Consider the following 19,222-nt stretch of genomic DNA (forward strand, 5'->3'; position numbering starts at 1 on the left):
GTGGCTCCCTGATGCCCGCAAATTGGAGAATATCTCCCGGAATCTAGAGCAAGTGAGCAAGAGCGTGCATGCGAAACATTAATGCCTGCATCGCGCATATGACGGCGTGCAAGAGAGACTGTGTGTGCGCCTGTTCATGTAGCGCATTATGTCATTGTTGTTGTTGTTTTCCACCAAAGAGGCGGGATTAGCCAACGCAGAATAGTGACGTTTGTCTCTTGTTGATGACGTGTAGGTCGCATGAATGCGACCTGTCCGGTCAGACTGCAGTCGCATGTGAAAATATCAGATATGCATTGGATTTAGGACCACATATCCAAGCGGCCTGAGTCGCATGTGAAAAAATCGGATCTGTGTCGTTCAGATTGTCAATAACAAATAGGATACAGGTCGCATATGGGCAAAAAAATCGGATATGGGTCGTTTCAGGGTGCAGTCTGAACGTAGTCTTACACTACGTTCACACTGCAGGCTGAAGTGACTCAAATCCGATTTTTTCGCCCATATGTGACCTGTGTCCGATCTTTTATTGACAATATGAATGACACAGATCCGATTTTTTCAAATCCGACCCAGGCCGTTTGGATATGTGGTCCTAATTCCGATTCCTATCCGATCTTTTCATATGCGACTTCAGTCTGAACCGCCAGGTCGCATTCATCCGACTTACACGTCATCAACAAGAGACAAACGTCACTATTCTGTGCTGAAGTAGGCGGCGGGTCTCTCAAAAAAAGTTACAACAACATGGCTTTGATGTTCCTTTGAACGGAGGTTGCAGTCACTACCCCGCAGAATGCCTGAGCCAAAACCCTTGCCCTCTTCCTTCTCAACCTCCTCCTTAACATCAGGCTATTGTGCATGTTCTGGCTCTGTCACAACAACAACTGCATCATCGCCAGGTACTCCATGCTGGCTACTGTCATACACAGGAAACTTTAGGTTACTTCCGTAAACACTGGCCATGCTCACTGCATGTGACGTCGTCGTATCCTGCAATGCGCATGCGGAACACTTTTAGGTCACTTTTCGTTCATACTGAGGATCACATACAAGTCGCATATATTTGTTAATGTGAACGACCTCACAAAAAAATCGGATTTCACAAAAAAATCGGAATTGAGCATTAAGCCTTGCAGTGTGAACGTAGTGTTAGAGTAGCCAACTAGGGCAACTTAGAATAATTGATCAAATCCACGTCTTTGGACTGTGAGAGGAAACCAGAGCACCCAAAGGAAACCCACACAGGAGAACATGTAAATTCCACACAGAAAGACCCCACTTGGCTGTGAGGTTTGAACCCAGAACCTTCCTGCTATGAGGCAACAGTGATAAGAACTGCACAATTGTGACACCCTTCACTATACTTGACTTACATTAACTTATTTCATATACAGCTTTTCTAAAATTTATATGAACAGTAGTAATAATAAACCTTAGCACACTGTTACATACCTTGCACTTTCAGCGCACCGAAGCAGCTCAGTTTGCCTTTCTTACATGTGCTGCAATCGGATGAGAAATCAAAATCAACACTCATCTGATCTTTTCACTTGATAAATATGTTTCTTTTTTTTAACCCTTACCATGTGGTACCATCTTTGCTAATGACCTCGCCGGGCTGAATGATGGAGTTAGAATCATAACATGGGCAGCTGCTGTCCATAACACAGATTCCATTTTCGTTCATGTAGGTCCCCGATTCACACCCGCAGCCATCCACTGGTGTAATGTTGATGCTGCAGGTGTAGTCATTCTGCCCAATGAAGCGACATGTACGATGACAGCTGGTCATGTCATAGGAGTAAACTAAGGAGCTGGGGCACAGTGTGTAGTTATCTGAGTATATAAAAAACATAGAACGGCAATTAGAGGCTTACCATATTCTGTCAAATTTTGCAGCAATACAATTGTAACATTTATTGTAAAACACCTAGCCTATCTTCTTTTTTCTCTCAATGGTCTAATATTTTTCTCTCTATGTTCAGGAGTCTTGAAGGTGTGTGTGTGTGTGTGTGTGTGTGTGTGTGAGAGAGAGAGAGAGAGAGAGAGAGAGAGAGGAAGGGGAATTAAGTGATCGAGGGAATGAGTCAACACCATCACTTATTTATAATCACCAGACGTGTATAAATGTAACTGTAACTCTAAATCATCTCTGGAATATACTGATTTGATTTTCTAAGATGCTTTCAAAGGACAGTAAAAAAATTAAGTCATATTTAAAAAAAATGGTTCTGGAAAGAGGGAGACAGTGGCTTGAGTTAGACCAAATCCCAAATAAAAAAGACATAGGAAGCCTATGTAATGTGATTAGTGTGATGTTATTGTGTATCATTCTGATTTACAGTATATTTTCACTACAAATCAGAAATTTGTCAAGAAGCTTAAAATGGTTTCTGTCACAGTAACTCAGGTCCAACTTTAATTATGACATATCAGTGTTTCACTGATCTGTTTAATCTGTTTTCACATATGAATAATATATAATGCAATTCATTTCAGTATTTGATTTTTGTGTAATCCTAGTGTTGATCTCTGTTATTTATCCAAAGGATGTTCTTTTGATGTTCATTCTTTTTATCTGAGTATATATATTCCAGATCCAAGTTTCTCTGAACTCATATTTACTTTACTAACCTCAGTCAGAATGAAATGTTTGAGTTTCTTAAAGCTGTTATTGACTCAAGGACTTGCCTTTGACCAAATGGAAAACTGCTCCCAGAAATATTAAGCATGGACACTTGCCAAGCCAATACAAATATATACCAAGTACTTATTTGCTTGGCAAGCGTTTATATTTAACATTTGTTTTATCTGAGTGGTTTCATGGTTTTGCCTTGAGTGTCAAAATATTTAACTCACGGCAAGCAGCATCTCTCCAGCCACTGAGAACAATCCCTTTAGCAGCACATGCATGTACGTATGAAGACAGTGCAGCACACATGCAGTCCTCTGACTTCTCACAATTACACGTGTCATATATACAGTTCTGTAGGCAATAAAATAAATCATAAAAATAATTTTTAAAGGACGTGTATAAATAGTGTAGATGGTGAAAATGAACAACAACCAGCTGTAATATAATACAACCTTAAAATTGATAACGCTGCAATGCAAAAGCAGTTACTCAATGAGAGAAAGTGCTAGAATAGCGTTTAAAGCAGATTTGAGTCATTCAAGTCATCTATTTTAAGTGACATGCTACACCGTGAATAATGTTACTTTGTCATTTCATTGTAATATTGTTAATGGTATGATCATTTAGATTTTTTTAAATTAATGTCTCTTCAACTCAGTCAAAATGAGAAACATAGTTTAAATACACTACATTTAATATTAAGAAGAGCTCATTTTACCATTTTGTAGGTGTCAGGGCTGATTTCTGAATGGCAGCGGGCAAAACTCCCCAAAGGATCCGAAAGCAGGGAACACCAGTGCTGTGCATATTTCTCTGTGAAAACAACACCAACATTTATCTTTAATTTATCCATTTTATGGGTTATCCTTTAACACAGTACATTTAAAATGCATCTTTACAAACAGGAAGGAAAGACATTTATGAGTATTGACTGAAACCACCATCCTTTAGGGTGAAATGCTGCATTTTAAAAGTCAAAGTCTGGTGTGTGTCCACACCATTTTCAGTGCTCAGACTGCACGGGTTCTCAAAGGTTCTCTGGATGTCTGAGCAGCTTGCTCTGGTCTTCCAGGTGTTGGCAAAATCCACAGCCGTTCCTTCCTTAAGTCCACCAGCTGTGGTGAAATCATCCACCTGAATGTTGTTGAAATTGCCACAAAGCCCTGCAGAATAGTGAAGGTTGATTCAGTTTACAGTATCACAATCTGCTCGAATAATAAACAGATGATTGTGGGTGGTAAAAGAGAGCAACTGGACTTGCTTGAAGATTCTTGAAGACGTTTCACCTCTCATCCGAAAGGCTTCTTCAGTTCTGTCTGACTAGTAGGGAGTAGCAGGTATTTATCCTCTCATGGATGAAAAGCTCATCTAAAGGCCTCTGCATGCTCGTGCGACAAGGCTTTCGCAGATAGCTTTTCGCAGACAGTTGTAATTTATTGTTGAGCGTGCGCGATGTTATTCACCGGCACAACGCAAGGGGGCGCGAAGTCGCTAGGAGTAGTTGGTGGGTGTGGTTAGTGGAGTGTTTATCCTCCGGTTACTTATAATGACTAGAACTTTATAAAAAAAAAAAGACTAGAACTGGAGTCGTATAGATGTACGTACTTCCTCAATCAACCGCTCTTCATGCTGCTCCATCTTCGCTCGTGTTTTTAAAAATGCCGGTCGTGAAAACAAAACAAACCGGGAAAGTAGTGAAGCGGAAGTGCGTGTACAGCGGATGTAGAGCGGACCAATCAGAGCCCTCTTGTCTGCGGCGCTGTCTGCGAGGCTTCTGCGGTGGTCACAATTTTTGGGAGGTGCGCGCAGAACGTCTGCGAAGGTGGGGGGGCTACGCAGACACTGTCTGCGACGCTATCTGCGAGGACTAGGTTGTAAGCATAAATTGGCCTTAAGGTGTCGTTGAGTCATCCTGCTGGTGTGGGTCACTGGGTGTTGGATGTGAACGGCCTCGAGAGTCATTAGGGTGATCAATGGAATGCTGATTCTCTCTGTCCTCCTGTGAGTCACTGAAAACAAGCTGGGTTTTGGTGTGCATTCAGTTGTCTGAGAAGTGTGCCAAGACAACTGAATGCACACCAAAACCCAGCTGTTTTCTTTCAGTGACTCACAGGAGGACAGAGAGAATCAGCATTCCATTGATCATCTTAATGGGCAGTCCATTGATCACCCTAATGACTCTCGAGGCCATTCACATCCAGCCCCCAGTGACCCACACCAACAGGATGACTCAACGACACCTTAGATGAGCTTTTCATCCATGAGAGGATAAATACCTGCTACTCCCTACTAGTCAGACAGAACTGAAGAAGCCTTTCGAATGAGAGGTGAAACGTCTTCAAGAATCTTCAAGCAAGTCCAGTTGCTCTCTTTTACCACCCACAGTTTACTATGACCTGGATGACTGAGAATCTTCACAGACATAAACAGATGATTGACTTTTAACATTGGTATACTTTAATATTTACTTTAAAATGTGCCAATGTGACAATTTTATACTGTGTACACACCACATGTTTGTCCTTGAAAAACTGGATCCACCTTGATGAAGACCTGCATGATGGGAACGAGCTGGATCTCCAGAAGAAGGTTAGAGTTGATGGCCCTGATGACAATGTAGAATGATGATGGCTTGAAGATGCTCACTTCAGCTGTGAATACACAATCAAGCATTTTAACACTTAAAAATCAGTGTTTCATTCACCTAGTCTTTTAGAGTGTTTAGTGCCTACTGAGAAGAACAGGATAACTGCTTGTCATATTTAAGAACAATAATGTAACACATGCTGAACAAAGTTTGGGCTGTGATGCAAATGGCTGCATGGTTCTTTTGTAGATTTATGTTCCTACAAACACAGTTGTACTTTATCATTATGACTATATAATTATTGTTAATACATCTTTATCTTTGTTTTGGGCTTCACAAAGAGCATTCAGAGTTGACAAAGATTTTATTGGCTGTATTGATCTGGGGTGAGTTTCCCAAAAGCCTCTTAAAGTCGAGAGAGTCTTAAATTACCTCTTAAGATCCATCGTCAAGCTAATGTGGTCTTCCCGAACAACATCGTAGCCCAAGTAGTCCTTTAGTTTGCTTGGAATTTACAAGAGACCCGGCCCACCCATTCAAAACCCGCTCACAGCCGAATACACAGAATGCGCATGCGCCTCCGAGGGACTCTCACAGTCAGTGGGAGAAACTGGTGTTGAATCTGCTGATGCTGTTCAATTATTTTTCTTGTACATTGCAAGTACATCGAGTAAATTATTAAATAAATATATGCAAAACACTATGAATATATTTCAATATGTTACGGAATTATGTATGGATATCGGAACGTCACATTGATATCACCATATTTTCATTAAATTTAACTCCATTAGGCAAATGACATACATGTCAACCTTTGGTCAATCAAACCTGTATAACCAACCTCCAAAATCCTTATTTCCCTTATAAAATCCTTATAAGATGCAAATTAAAATAATTTACCTAAAATTTGAATGATAATTAACAATGATATATCCCAGTGGGGCGGCACGGTGGTGTAGTGGTTAGCGCTGTCACCTTGCAGCAAGAAGGTCTGGGTTCGAGCCCCATGCCCGGTGAGGGCCTTTCTGTGTGGAGTTTGCATGTTCTCCGTGTGTCCACGTGGGTTTCCTCCGGGTGCTCCGGTTTCCCCCACAGTCCAAAGACATGCAGGTTAGGCTAATTGGTGACTCTAAATTGCCCGTGAGTGTGAATGGTTGTCTGTGTCTATGTGTCAGCCCTGTGTTGACCTGGCGACTTGTCCAGGGTGTACCCCGCCTTTTGCCCGTAGTCAGCTGGGATAGGCTCCAGCTTGCCTGCGACCCTGTAGAACAGGATAAAGCGGCTAGAGATAATGAGATGAGATATATCCCAGTTACTTTTTATTCAATATTAATAACAATAAACCTTCAGAATGAATACAAAGCTCCAATGTTTGACAAAAACACTAAGTGTCACTCTAATGTTCTGAATTGTACTCCATGACAGCTTTTTTAGCACTCTGCACCAATACCTCACTAGGCTGCATGTCACAGCCAGTGTCTGTGTTGATCTTAAACTGCAGTAGGCCAGGTCAGTGTGTCTGCATTCAGGTTCTTTCTGCTCTCTGTGTGTATCTTCCTGACTTGAGAGAAAACTCTCTCACAGTCAGCATTACTGTGGGGTAAACAGAGCACTGCCTAACTTGAACTAAAACACCCACTACCTTGTGTTTTCTGTCTTTTCCAGTTGTTGGCATATCAGTTTTTGAGTGCGCAAATACTGTCATCAGTGGCTGATTTTGCCTTTGGCTTGCATTCCGCTGATGTAGTTTCGATTTGAAATGTTCTTTCACATCATACACTCCCGATGCTGCAACTTTGATGTCACGCACACAGGCTGCCGGTTGGATTATGCCATTGAAAAGGTCCTTCCATTCAGGGAGAAACCTACCACTGTATTGTGTTTTGAATTTCTTTGCCGGAGTGCTCATTCAGAATCTTTTCAGTCACTATTGAAAGTCGCTCAGGTGGAAATACGCTTTTCAAACAAAATGTTACTTCACGGTTGGCGGGATTCTCGCAATGCGGTGTGCGCATGATCAAAAGTGGAACAAAGTCTCGCTACCACGAGATAATGCGCGATTTCATAAGACTCTTTACTGGCTGTTTGTGCTTTCTGTGGTGTACAGTACGTTTGTAAATGTTATGCGCTCTTTTATCATCGTGGGAATTGATTATAGCTCTAAATAAATATTGAAGTTTTTTTTAAAGAATCCATATAACTTTATTTGTACGCCCGTATACTACGTTAATTGAATCAAATCCATATAAAATACGGACATTCCGTATAGGTTGACATGTATGAAATGATTATCTAATTTAGTGTCATAAATGAGACACATTTCTGCACCTCTAACATTGTGTGTGTGTGTGTGTGTGTGTGAGAGAGAGAGAGAGAGAGAGAGAGAGAGAGGGGTTTTGAGCATATATATAAGGAGGTCAATTCAACCTCCTTCAGTACACACTACACACAGATCAAAACCTCTCTCTCTCTCTCTCTCTCTCTCTGCATGCGTGCACTTATAAGGGAGAACATTGCCCACTTGGCATTGTGGATAAGAGTTGAAATAATCCTGACTGCATGATCGGGGCGGGGGGAGGAACAGTGAAATGAGCGAGCACGGGGAACACATTTACCTAATTATTTAGCTTATTATTTGCTCATTCTTTCATGTGAACATTTGTGCATTTAATTAAAAACATGCTTGGAATAAAAGAAATTGCCCAAAAACATAAAATAGTTTCATTAGTTAATTACCACATTATATATGTAATGTTTCCAGATGATACTACATATTATCTTATTTTAAACACTTTAATTAGATTTTGGTTAAAAACGAATGCCATGTGATCTTATCGACTGGATTTAGCAACTACTAATGCCTTCAGCAACGACAGTATGATTGCCTTTAGCCACTACTAATGCTTATATCAGGGATGCGCATTGCAAAGATGCTCTTCGTCCTGTTGCTCTTTAGACCCCTTCTTATGAGTGAGTTCGGGAAAACCACATACAGAGACAACATTCGTTGCTTAAGAGAGTCTCTCAACTCGCTCTTTAGTTCTAAAGGGCAATGTTATCAGGAAACCCATCTCTGTCTGTCCTGATTGATTGCCTGGGAGTTACCTGTAAAAAGTGGAAGCTGTGTGTAAATCTTGTCTACGTCAACATTCCCATTCGAGTCCACTCGGATCAGCTGAAGAGTAATGATATAAAAAATATATTTAGATGGAAATAGACAAGCATATATAACTGCTTATAATATGATATCATATGATGTAATATGATATATTGCCATTATCACAGACACATGCTGTTTGTTCCGACTACCCAAAATACAATCAGTGGAGGTTTTGTTACCAATTGTATTTATGTTTTAATTTGCCAAGTTTGCAATAGTCATCAATTTATTTTGTACCTTGTTATTTTTTCAACATCATTGCCATGTGAACTTTCATGTAAAGTATGGTTTCATCATTATATAGTTATTTTTTAATCATTGTATATCAATAACCCTGGATAAAATGTTAGGCAATACTGATATAAAAATATATATCTGTGTATGATAAGATGATAAGTCAAGAAAACTTTCTTCCACAGATCTGTGTTAATGTGCTCTTCTTAGCACTTACCTTAGTGCCTTGTGATAATGCAAGGGTGACTGTTTTCAGGCAGGTCTCAGTGTCTGACAGTCCGCATTTCACCAGATCACCCAGAATGGTGAAAGCGGTGCCGGTGCACTCCTAAACAAAGCAGAATTAAAAAAACAAACAAACCACATTTAGAAAATGCAGCGTAATGATGAATAGAAAGTGCCCTTCAGTTTATAGGTTAAAAATCATTTGCTATTTATATTTGATCAGTAAAACTACTTGAAATCTGCCTTATTAAAAATGAACATTGTAGACTCTTGTCCTAAAGTCAGGGCTGTTACCTTTGCAAGAACATACGAACAGTCCCCGTGAAACGTGTAGGGTTTTTCATCAAATGTTATGAAGTGTGATCCTCCTAAAACTGAGCAAGTACCAGGGCAGTCTTTATACTCACATATCCACTGACCTCCTGAGCAGGTGCTGAAATAAAATAAAATAACAATAAAGAAAGAGGAGAATGCAAAATAAAATCTACCGATTCTGTCAAAGATCAATATGTCATCAAGGAAGAATAACTAAATCCTTAGATTCTGGAGTACTCAAAACATTTTGATCCAAATGTTGTGTTTGAGAACTAATAACATTCAAAATGACCCAAAAATGAATTAGATGTGAAGGAGTTTGCTATAGTGGAGAGAAAATATACATGAAGTTTTCTCTCAACACTTTATAAAAAGAAAAGGAACAGTAGGAGTGGTGAGCATTTGTTTTATGATTTATCTGAATGGCCTTTCACTATGACATGACAACAGAAGCCTTGTATTTGTTGTATATGGATTTTGCTTTGCATTATATAATTTTAATATAGTAATAACAATAACTAGAAGCATAACACATATTAATTAGACTTGACTTTACATTTAAACCTTTTTTATACAAGACTCACCATTCTCTGCAACTAGCTGTGTAACTTTCTCCAGACTTATAAAATTGTCCTCCATGAATACAGGAGCATGAACTCAGTGGAATACAGCTGGAGTTTGTGACATCATCCCACACAGTGCCTTAAAATATATGAATATACGAATATGTGGTGTGATATGAATCAAAGTTGTGGTCAATCTCAGGACTAAATTAAGCTCTAAGTCCGAGACAAGGCTTTGAAAAATGAACATTACCTGGAGGACAGAAGCATCCATCAATGCAGTGTTCTTCACACACTTCTCCTCTCTCAGGGTTCGAGCAGGTATTGATACATGGACTGCCACACTCTGTGTACTCCATGGTATATGGGCAGGACTTGGCTGTAAGAGTCAGCAGAATCATCTTAGCAAAATGATGACAAAAATGTCAGCAAAACACAGGCTAATTAATCTACAATCTAAATAATCCAGTATAAAAGGTCTTTACTCACGGCAGAATGAGTCAGTCCTCCAGTTTTCTGGTTTCCCTCCTGCGTGCACGCACTGGTGCGAAAATTCTGCTACAGTTTTACACAAGCAAGAAGAGTTTGTTGTTGTGTTACACTGGCAGAGATCCTCCAAACATGCTTGCACAAACATATTGACTGACACCAGAGAATTGCAGCTGCTGAACTCCTTCCTGACGAACAGCTGATGGCAGAAATTCTGTCCAGAAAGACAACATGTATGGCTTTAAGTTTAAGTTGTATTTGACATTTTTAATTACTTATGTCTCTCTTAAAGAGTATGGCACTGAGCTTATATCTAACTTGAATATTTATTTTACATAGTTTACGGCCAAACTACCAAGCTATTTAGCTTTATTTGCTCCCCGGGTGCTGTAGCATAGCTGCCCACTGCTCTCTCTCTCTCTCTCTCTCTCTCTCTCTCTCTCTCTGTGTGTGTGTGTGTGTGTGTGTGTGTGTGTGTGTGTGTGTGTGTGTGTGTGCGCGTGTGTGTGTGCACGTGCGCTCATTGCTCACTTGTCTGTGTGCATGCCTGTGTTCACTGCTTCAGATGGGTTAAATGCAGAGGATGAATTTCACTGTGCTCGAGTGTGCATGTGACAAATAAAGGCTTCTTCTTTGCTTTACTGATGATGACTGCTTTGGGTAATCAGAACACTTATGTAGCTGTCTGTTAGCTATTCATTTTAGCTAACTTCTTTTGCAATGCAAGCTAGCTTATTTATGAAGAAAGTAATGAAATGTACTGTATCTAGCTTTAGTGACCTTTATCTGTGATGTCAGGTGGATCTCCATGGTCATGGTTGGTTATACTGATAAGGTATGGTGGCAGCCCTAATTAAAATGATGATATTGTATTTGTTTAGTGAAGCTGTTACAGATTTTGCTACCTCATCTCCACAGTTCTTATATTCTTCTACAGGTTTGTCCTCGCATGTTTCTGTGGGTCCATCCATCTTCCAGAGATTTCCATAATCAGAAGGCGAGAGCAGCACACCTAAAGCATACATGAAGAAATTTCAAACCCTTTCCCATGCATGAGCTGGACACTCCCTTTTCTTTTCATTCCTTCATTAATCATCAGTAACTGCTTTAACCTGGATTATTAGAGGATCTGAAGCTAATCCCAGAAACAAAGAAAATGAACATGAGGCAGGGATACATCCTGGATGGGTCACCAGTCCATTGCAGGGCAACACACACACACACACACACACACACACACACACACACACACACACACACACACACACACACACACACACACACACACACACGCACACACACAGAGGTAACCTGGAGCTCTGAGAAGGCAACACTACCCACTACTCTACTGTACACCCCCACTTTACAGACATTTAGACCAAAATTTAATTACCATTCTTGATCATTTCATTGTAACCCGGGATGCCATTGAAGTCACCACAAAGCCCACAAGTCTGATTTTTGTATTTTGAACCTAATTCAATCTGTAAGAAAAAAAAAAAACCACAATGAGCATCCACTTTGTGACCATTCTTATGTTACTTATTTTTAATTCACTAATTTAATATAATTTCTATGATTTTAAAGAGGTAAGCTAGGAAGCACAGTAATGGTGTATAAGAATCCATCTTTTGTAGGTGAAATTAAAAGAATAAAGATTTACCATGAAGGCATCATCTTCATTCCACAGAGCTGTTAGCCCCAATGTGGATTTGATGGAGATATAAGAGCTGAGCACTTCAATATGAACTCCACCACTGGCAAATGGTGCATTGACCCTTAAAACAAACAAACAGACAGACAGACTCATATTAGATGCTTCACACAATGCTTGTGTCTGCATCACAAGCATTTTAAAATATATGGATTCTGCATTAAATTAATAAGTCCACACAACACTGCTGAAAATGTGTATTAAAATGGCTTTTAATTCACTCTATTCACATTTGAGTTAAAATTCCCTAAAAAGTGCCCAAAGGTTATTTTTTAATCAATACACTGTCATTCTTTCCAATTATAAGTCCAAATTAGTATAGTACATTTGTTTTAGTTGGAAGCCATAGCAAAATACAATTCACTTAGGAGCATTAATGATGGAAATGTTGTGTAAACAGATTTAATTTTCTTCTGAGCATGTACAGTTTGTAATAACTGATCAATTAAAACAGTTGGTTGTGAGAGGGCGAGTTGCTAGTTTGGCTCACGGTTGGCCGTTGACGCTGATTAAGTGTTTAACGAGCTCCACCACTGTGCCTTCCAGCTTCAGGGTGATTTTACTAATTGTGGGTTCGCCATTCACAATCTCCCGTCTCATCTGAATGTTAAATTCTTCATAGCTGCCTCCACACTGTGACGTCAGGATGTGATTACATGTGGACGGGAGTTGGAACATGTCTCCATCAAAGGTCAAGAAATGGAAATTTCCCCATGTGCTGCAGACAAGCTCATTATGTGCTGAAGCAATTCCTGAAAAATGATGCACACTGCTATTTGAGTGCTCATTATGTTATGTGTTGAACTTTCTTTTAAAAAAAGAAACAAAATAGACTTGTATTTTTTTTTTATTTGTGTACAGTATACCTGAAATCAGTTGCGTTTTCGTCAGTGGTTCAATGATTGCTACGGTTGCTGAAATATTGAGAGAAATACAAGTTATTCTTTCATTCTATAAACTTATCCCACTTAATCACAAACAGATTTCTCCTAAAACACTATACATTACTAAATTCTATATCCATTCATATTTCTGTATGTATCTATTTGATACAGTATAACACACAACCATTATATTGTAATTCATATCAAGCAATGTATTATTAATTGATGAATTCCTTAAATTGCAACCACTTCAGATTAACATAACATTTATAACATGTTGTACTGTTACCATGTCCCACAATGTCACCATTATAATTCACTACAAAGTCTAATTTTGGATGATACATTAGACCTATCATTAGTAGTTGATTTATAAAATCATTTACTTACTTTGTGCAGTGGCCAATCCAATAGATAGAGAGATCCATGTTACTAACAATATAGTTGTTAAATTTAAAGTCCCCATGGTGGTGTTGTGGAGTGGCGAATACCCCACAGGTATGGTGTGACAATCCTCCAATCCAGTCTCATTTTATACTACCTGAGTTTAACGTCATAATCTTAAGTTTTATTTAAGGAGGGGCCATGAGTTAGTTTAACTTTCCTAAGATAAATATCTCTCTGGATTGTGCTAGATGGTGGCGTGGCTTTGAAAAAAACCTTTAGGCATTCTGTTGACAAAAGAAGGAGTGAATGTCTTATTCTGTTTTAGTTCTCATTAATATGGTTGATGTAATTTCAGTGCTGTTTGATAGGCAATTGTAGTAATATAGCACTGGGTAACAGAATAATCTCTCAAGAACATTTGTGTATAGATTGACACCCATCTATCACTGTGGAGAGATAAAAGAGCAAAATCAGGGCCTTAACAAACAAAATGTTTGGGAAGTTTGGAGCAGTTGAATACTTATTCAGAATATGACCTGAATAATAAAAAAAGAGAACAGTTTCAGAACTGCACAGTAAAAGTGATTACTGGGGTTATCAAAATTCAAAATCAAATCTTAGGTTTTCACAAAAAAAGCCCTTCCTGTGAACAAAAATGTAGTGCTTGAACTTCAAGTATCAAGTGGTCCAAGGTCTCTTGTGAAGAATGAGGCCTTCATGCATTACATTTTAAGTATAATTAATTCATTAATTAATTCATTCATACACTCATTTCTTCATTTTCATTAACCATTTTATCCTGGTCAGGATCATAATTTATCTGGAGACTACTGTTGCAGTACTTGAGACCGGTCTCAAGGCCACTTTTTGTAAATCTCATCTTAGAATTGACTGCATTTTTACTCGGTCTTGTCATGGTTTTGGACATAGAGACTGAGGATTTTATTTCAAGATTGTTCAAGACCACAACTGTGGGGATTTCACTAAATTGCCTATGCCTAAATTGTCTGATTTATTTGTTAACAGCATTACTGTGAATAGATGTAAAATTTCCTGCTTCAAATGCAACCAATAATGTGACTCATTGCTAATTCGAAATTTTCATTACTGTTAACAGCTGTCACCCCTCCCCACCCCTTTTCATACCCTGTCACCAAATCAAGACCAAGGCAGGGTAAGACCAAATCAAGACCAGGGCCAGACACCAAGACCAAGGCAGGGCAAGACTGAGTCAAAACCAGGACCACACCTTGACCAGCCTTGGTCTTGGTGTCTGGTCCTGGTCTTGACGCGGTCTCACCCTGCTTTGGTCTTGGTCTCAATACACTTTAGTCTTGGTCATGACTTGGTCTTGGTTAAGGTGGTCTTGACTACAACACTACTGGAGACTATCCCAGAGACACCGGGCATGAGGCAGGTCACACATCAGTCCTTTGCAGAGCACCATACACACAAATACAAACACATACACACACATTCCCACACTCATTCACACCTAGGTCAATCCACCTACTCATGTTTTTTATGGGAAGAAAAGGAAACCAGAAAAGCCAAAGGAAACCCATATGACACACAGACAGCATGCCATTTTATGATTTCACCATTAATTCTTAATATTCATTATTTAACCATTTTTTGTTACTTCTGAATATAGAGAACATTTGTTAAACCTCACCCACAAAATATCTTCTTGATACAGATGAAATATATATATTTTTTGTCCTAAGGGCATTGCAAGGTTTGCATTCAGTTGTTGATAGGCTAATGCTTACATCTATGAGTGAATGGGAGTAAATACACTGCAGTGAGGTTTTTTTAATATACAAATGATGTGCAAATATCAGTGCCCATCCCATTAAATAATGACTCCATGATTTGCCACTGATTCAACATCTTAAATACGGCAGAATATTGCTCATAATATATCTCAGTTGCAAATAATTGAAAAGCTGCAATCACCAGTGACACAGACAGACAATTTCAACACAATGTCAGAATTTTGTTTGATTGATTACGAGACTCTTGAAAAAACTGTACAAAATCTCAGTTCCTCAACATCTGAATTGGACATTCTGCCCACCAACTTTTTAAGTCTGTTCTTCACCTTATAATTACAGATGTGCTTCAGATCATAAATACATCCCTAGAGACTGGCATTGTTCCTGTGTCCCTGAAAAAAGCCGTTGTAAAGCCCCTACTTAAAAAGAATAATCTGGATGCTTCAGTATTAAACAACTACAGGCCAATATCAAATCTACCATTCATCGGGAAAATCCTTGAAAAAATTGTCTTCAATCAATTAACTGCCTTCTTGATATCAAACAGCTGTTTTGATAACTTTCAGTCAGGATTTCGTGCCAATCATAGCACTGAAACAGCGCTGATTAAAGTTATAAATGACATACGTCTTAATACTGATGCAGGCAAAACATCGGTCCTGGTGTTCCTGGACCTCAGTGCAGCTTTTGATACTGTTGATCACAACATACTGCTATATCGACTTGAACACTGGGTTGGGTTGACTGGTAAAATTATCAATTGGTTAAAATCATACTTAAAAGATAGAAGCTTCTTTGTTACCATGGGAAATTGTACCTCAACATCAATGTCCTTGACCTGTGGTGTCCCCCAGGGGTTGATCCTTGGACCATTACTATTCAACCTTTATATGCTCCCACTTGGACAAATTATCAAGAACAACTCAATTTTGTATCACTGCTATGCAGATGACACCCAAATTTATTTTGCTCTATCACCTAATGATTATGCCCCCCTTGAATGTCTCTACCAGTGTATCGACCAAATCAACAACTGGATGTCACAAAATTTTCTTCAGCTGAACACAGATAAAACAGAAGTAATTCTATTTGGGAAAAAAGATGAAAGACTCAGGATTACCACTATTCTTGACACAAAGGGGATTAAAACAAAAGATATGGTTAAAAATCTTGGTGTTTTCATTGACAGCGAGCTAAACTTTGACAGTCACATGAAAGCAATCACTAAATCCGCATTTTATCACCTAAAAATCATTTCCAAACTAAGAGGACTTGTGTCAAAAAAAGATCTGGAAAAACTTATACATGCCTTCATCTCTAGTAGGGTTGATTACTGCAATGGCCTTTTCACAGGCCTGCCAAAAAAGACCATCAAACGACTTCAGCTGGTTCAAAATGCAGCGGCTAGGGTTCTCACATGAACAAAAAGAACAGAGCACATTACTCCAATTCTAAGGTCCCTTCACTGGCTTCCAGTAAGCTATAGAATTGACTTTAAAGTATTGCTGCTGGTGTACAAATCTCTAAATGGTACAGGGCCCAGTTACCTCTCTGATATGTTGCAGCGGTCTAACCCAATCAGATCTACCAGATCGCAGCAGCAAAATTTACTGTTAAAACCAGTTGTTAAAACAAAGTGTGGTGAAGCAGCTTTTAGCTACTATGCAGTGCAGCTATGGAACCAACTCCCAGAGGACATCAAAAATGCTCCTGCTGTTGGCAGCTTCAAATCTAGACTAAAGACCAAGCTGTTCTCAGATGCTTTCTGCTAACTGATTAATATTGTCATCTTTCCATGTTTTAAACTTTACTTAACTTTTACAGTCTCTGCATGTTTTAAACTTTACTTAACTTTTATTCTATTTGATTCTGCTGTTTTTTTTTCTTTTTTCACTGAACTTTTACTTCATTTTATTATTTTATTTCTACTATTGTTTAATTCTTATTTTTTCTCTCTTCTTCCCCATTTATTTTATGTAATTTTATTTTCTATTGTTTACTGTTTTGCTTTTACTTCTGTAAAGCACATTGAACTGCCACTGTGTATGAAATGTGCTATATAAATAAACTTGCCTTGCCTTGCCTTAAACACACAAAACTTTAAGTTTCCATTGACGCTTTAAAGAACGGAGGACCAATTTGATTCAGGCCAACTCACACAGCTTTTAAGGATCTGTATCCTTATGGTTCTGTGTTATGAAGAATCAACTGTCAGTGGCACAAAAACATAAGTAGATTTTTATTAAAATGTTGATAATATGTGTGATAATTCTTTTATTGCTATTGTTATGTTCATTGTCAAATTGATTTGGCATTTTTTTGTCTAAAAGACTCTTTCTTTCAGCACCAGGCTGTCTTGCCAAGTGTAGTTATAAATGTTTAACAAAATACAGAAAAGTCTAATTTGTGAACAAACTGGGTGTTGGCTTGACACAGCCCACTAAACACACTTAAAGAGTTGTAAATTATGATACTTGATTTAAATACTTAAATTATTAAAAAGTTTCAACTTTATAAGAGAAAAACTTTAAACATTAAAACATTAAGAATTAATAACTTAGTTTTGCAAGCTTTGATTCTAAAGATGTTAAAGGGGGAACCTCGGGGCATTTTGGTGTTGAGATGTGGGGGAAGTTAGCTTTGGTGATTTTTGTGTGGGGGGGGGGGGGGGGGGCAATTACCTATGAGGTATTAGCAAGTGTAAGGGTAACTGTGGTTGTGGGGGTATATTCAGCAGTGGAGGCTGTTGTTTTAGAAAAATTTTCCACTTCTGGAGCGGATTAACACATCCTCTTCCAGTAGTAGTGGATTAGTAGTACATGGTGATTAATCCAGTATACCATCTATAATCGCCCTTGCTCTATGTGAAGAACAACTGCATATAGTCCACTCCTTTCCATCTCACATGCTAACTCAGATTTTTAGAGTGGAGTGTGAGAAGGCTTATTTAATTTGCTTTGTACAATAAGTTATGGTTAATGTGTATAAATATGTTCAATGTGAAATCATACAATTGATAAAAAAATATACAGATTCCATAAGGGGGCGGCACGGTGGTGTAGTGGTTAGCGCTATTGTCTCACAGCAAGAAGGTCCGGGTTCGAGCCCCGTGGCCGGCGAGGGCCTTTCTGTGCGGAGTTTGCATGTTCTCCCCGTGTCCGCGTGGGTTTCCTCCGGGTGCTCCGGTTTCCCCCACAGTCCAAAGACATGCAGGTTAGGTTAACTGGTGACTCTAAATTGACCGTAGGTGTGAATGTGAGTGTGAATGGTTGTCTGTGTCTATGTGTCAGCCCTGTGATGACCTGGCGACTTGTCTAGGGTGTACCCCGCCTTTCGCCCGTAGTCAGCTGGGATAGGCTCCAGCTTGCCTGCGACCCTGTAGAACAGGATAAAGCGGCTAGAGATAATGAGATGAGATGAGATTCCATAAGAATTCTAAGCTGCTATTCACTTAATGACCCTTATTCATTGGTCTAAATCTGGTCAAATGTGATTGTAAAACATTTCATCTGTATGATCAAACTAAAGTGTTGTCAGAGTGTGTGCAAATCTGAACATACCATTTTAATAATCTGGAAAATGCTTGTTTGAAACCAATATCAGCACTATGTATAGTATATACTACATACAGAGTAAAACTACATACACAATTTTGTATTTATTATTTAGAATATATGCTCTGTGCATATTCTCAGCTGTTGTTTCACGTTTTTGTGGATTTTACTCAACATATCCAGAATCACATATCCACAAAATATCATAAAATAACAGTGATGTAGTATTTGCTGTAAACAACTGTTTCTGTGAATACTGAGAATTTTGTGTCCCAGAGCCATCTTTTGGCCTGTGTAATGAGGACAGATCTAAAACCTGTACATACATCAAGAACTCTCTGGGGCCTACTGTGAAAAAATTCAGCAGACCTCTCTGACATTTCTTAGTTGTTGGAAAAAATCGAAAAAAGTGTGAAAATGGCCAACTTGGCTTATCCTACCTGCAACCTTGGTGTGGCAGCTGGGGTGTGGTCAAATGCTGGTTTGTGAATGGAGAGTGAGGACAGGGAAGGTGAGTGGCAAAGTGGCTCTCTTTCCCTGACTGAAATCACATCTGTGCAGTGGCTCACTGAAGTTTATTTTGAAACTGCTGAAAAGCGTGTTTTGTGATGATTAACAATTAAAAAATATAAATGATAGTGACCTTGTTCCCACCTGGCAGTTTCAGTGCCCACTGTACTAGGGAAGCCAT

At 39.0% G+C, this 19,222-nt stretch overlaps 1 protein-coding gene across 1 annotated transcript in view; it reads right to left on the reverse strand.

Moving 5' to 3' along the window:
- LOC132899070 (mucin-5B-like) overlaps positions 1 to 19,222 on the reverse strand; it is a 54,974-nt gene extending 35,752 nt beyond the window's left edge. The window contains exons 1-17 of the mRNA XM_060940709.1: positions 19,186 to 19,222; positions 12,419 to 12,680; positions 11,878 to 11,992; positions 11,608 to 11,698; positions 11,120 to 11,226; positions 10,215 to 10,428; positions 9,979 to 10,104; positions 9,747 to 9,864; positions 9,142 to 9,280; positions 8,840 to 8,950; positions 8,334 to 8,403; positions 5,149 to 5,289; positions 3,637 to 3,801; positions 3,357 to 3,451; positions 2,863 to 2,989; positions 1,587 to 1,839; positions 1,468 to 1,505 (exon numbers count right to left, since the gene is read on the reverse strand). Coding sequence (XP_060796692.1) covers positions 1,468 to 1,505; positions 1,587 to 1,839; positions 2,863 to 2,989; positions 3,357 to 3,451; positions 3,637 to 3,801; positions 5,149 to 5,289; positions 8,334 to 8,403; positions 8,840 to 8,950; positions 9,142 to 9,280; positions 9,747 to 9,864; positions 9,979 to 10,104; positions 10,215 to 10,428; positions 11,120 to 11,226; positions 11,608 to 11,698; positions 11,878 to 11,992; positions 12,419 to 12,680; positions 19,186 to 19,222 — 2,209 coding nt within the window. The remainder of the gene's footprint in view (positions 1 to 1,467; positions 1,506 to 1,586; positions 1,840 to 2,862; positions 2,990 to 3,356; positions 3,452 to 3,636; positions 3,802 to 5,148; positions 5,290 to 8,333; positions 8,404 to 8,839; positions 8,951 to 9,141; positions 9,281 to 9,746; positions 9,865 to 9,978; positions 10,105 to 10,214; positions 10,429 to 11,119; positions 11,227 to 11,607; positions 11,699 to 11,877; positions 11,993 to 12,418; positions 12,681 to 19,185) is intronic.

The sequence above is a fragment of the Neoarius graeffei genome, chromosome 15 (genome assembly GCF_027579695.1).
Source record: "Neoarius graeffei isolate fNeoGra1 chromosome 15, fNeoGra1.pri, whole genome shotgun sequence".
Classification (NCBI taxonomy): Eukaryota; Metazoa; Chordata; class Actinopteri; order Siluriformes; family Ariidae; genus Neoarius; species Neoarius graeffei.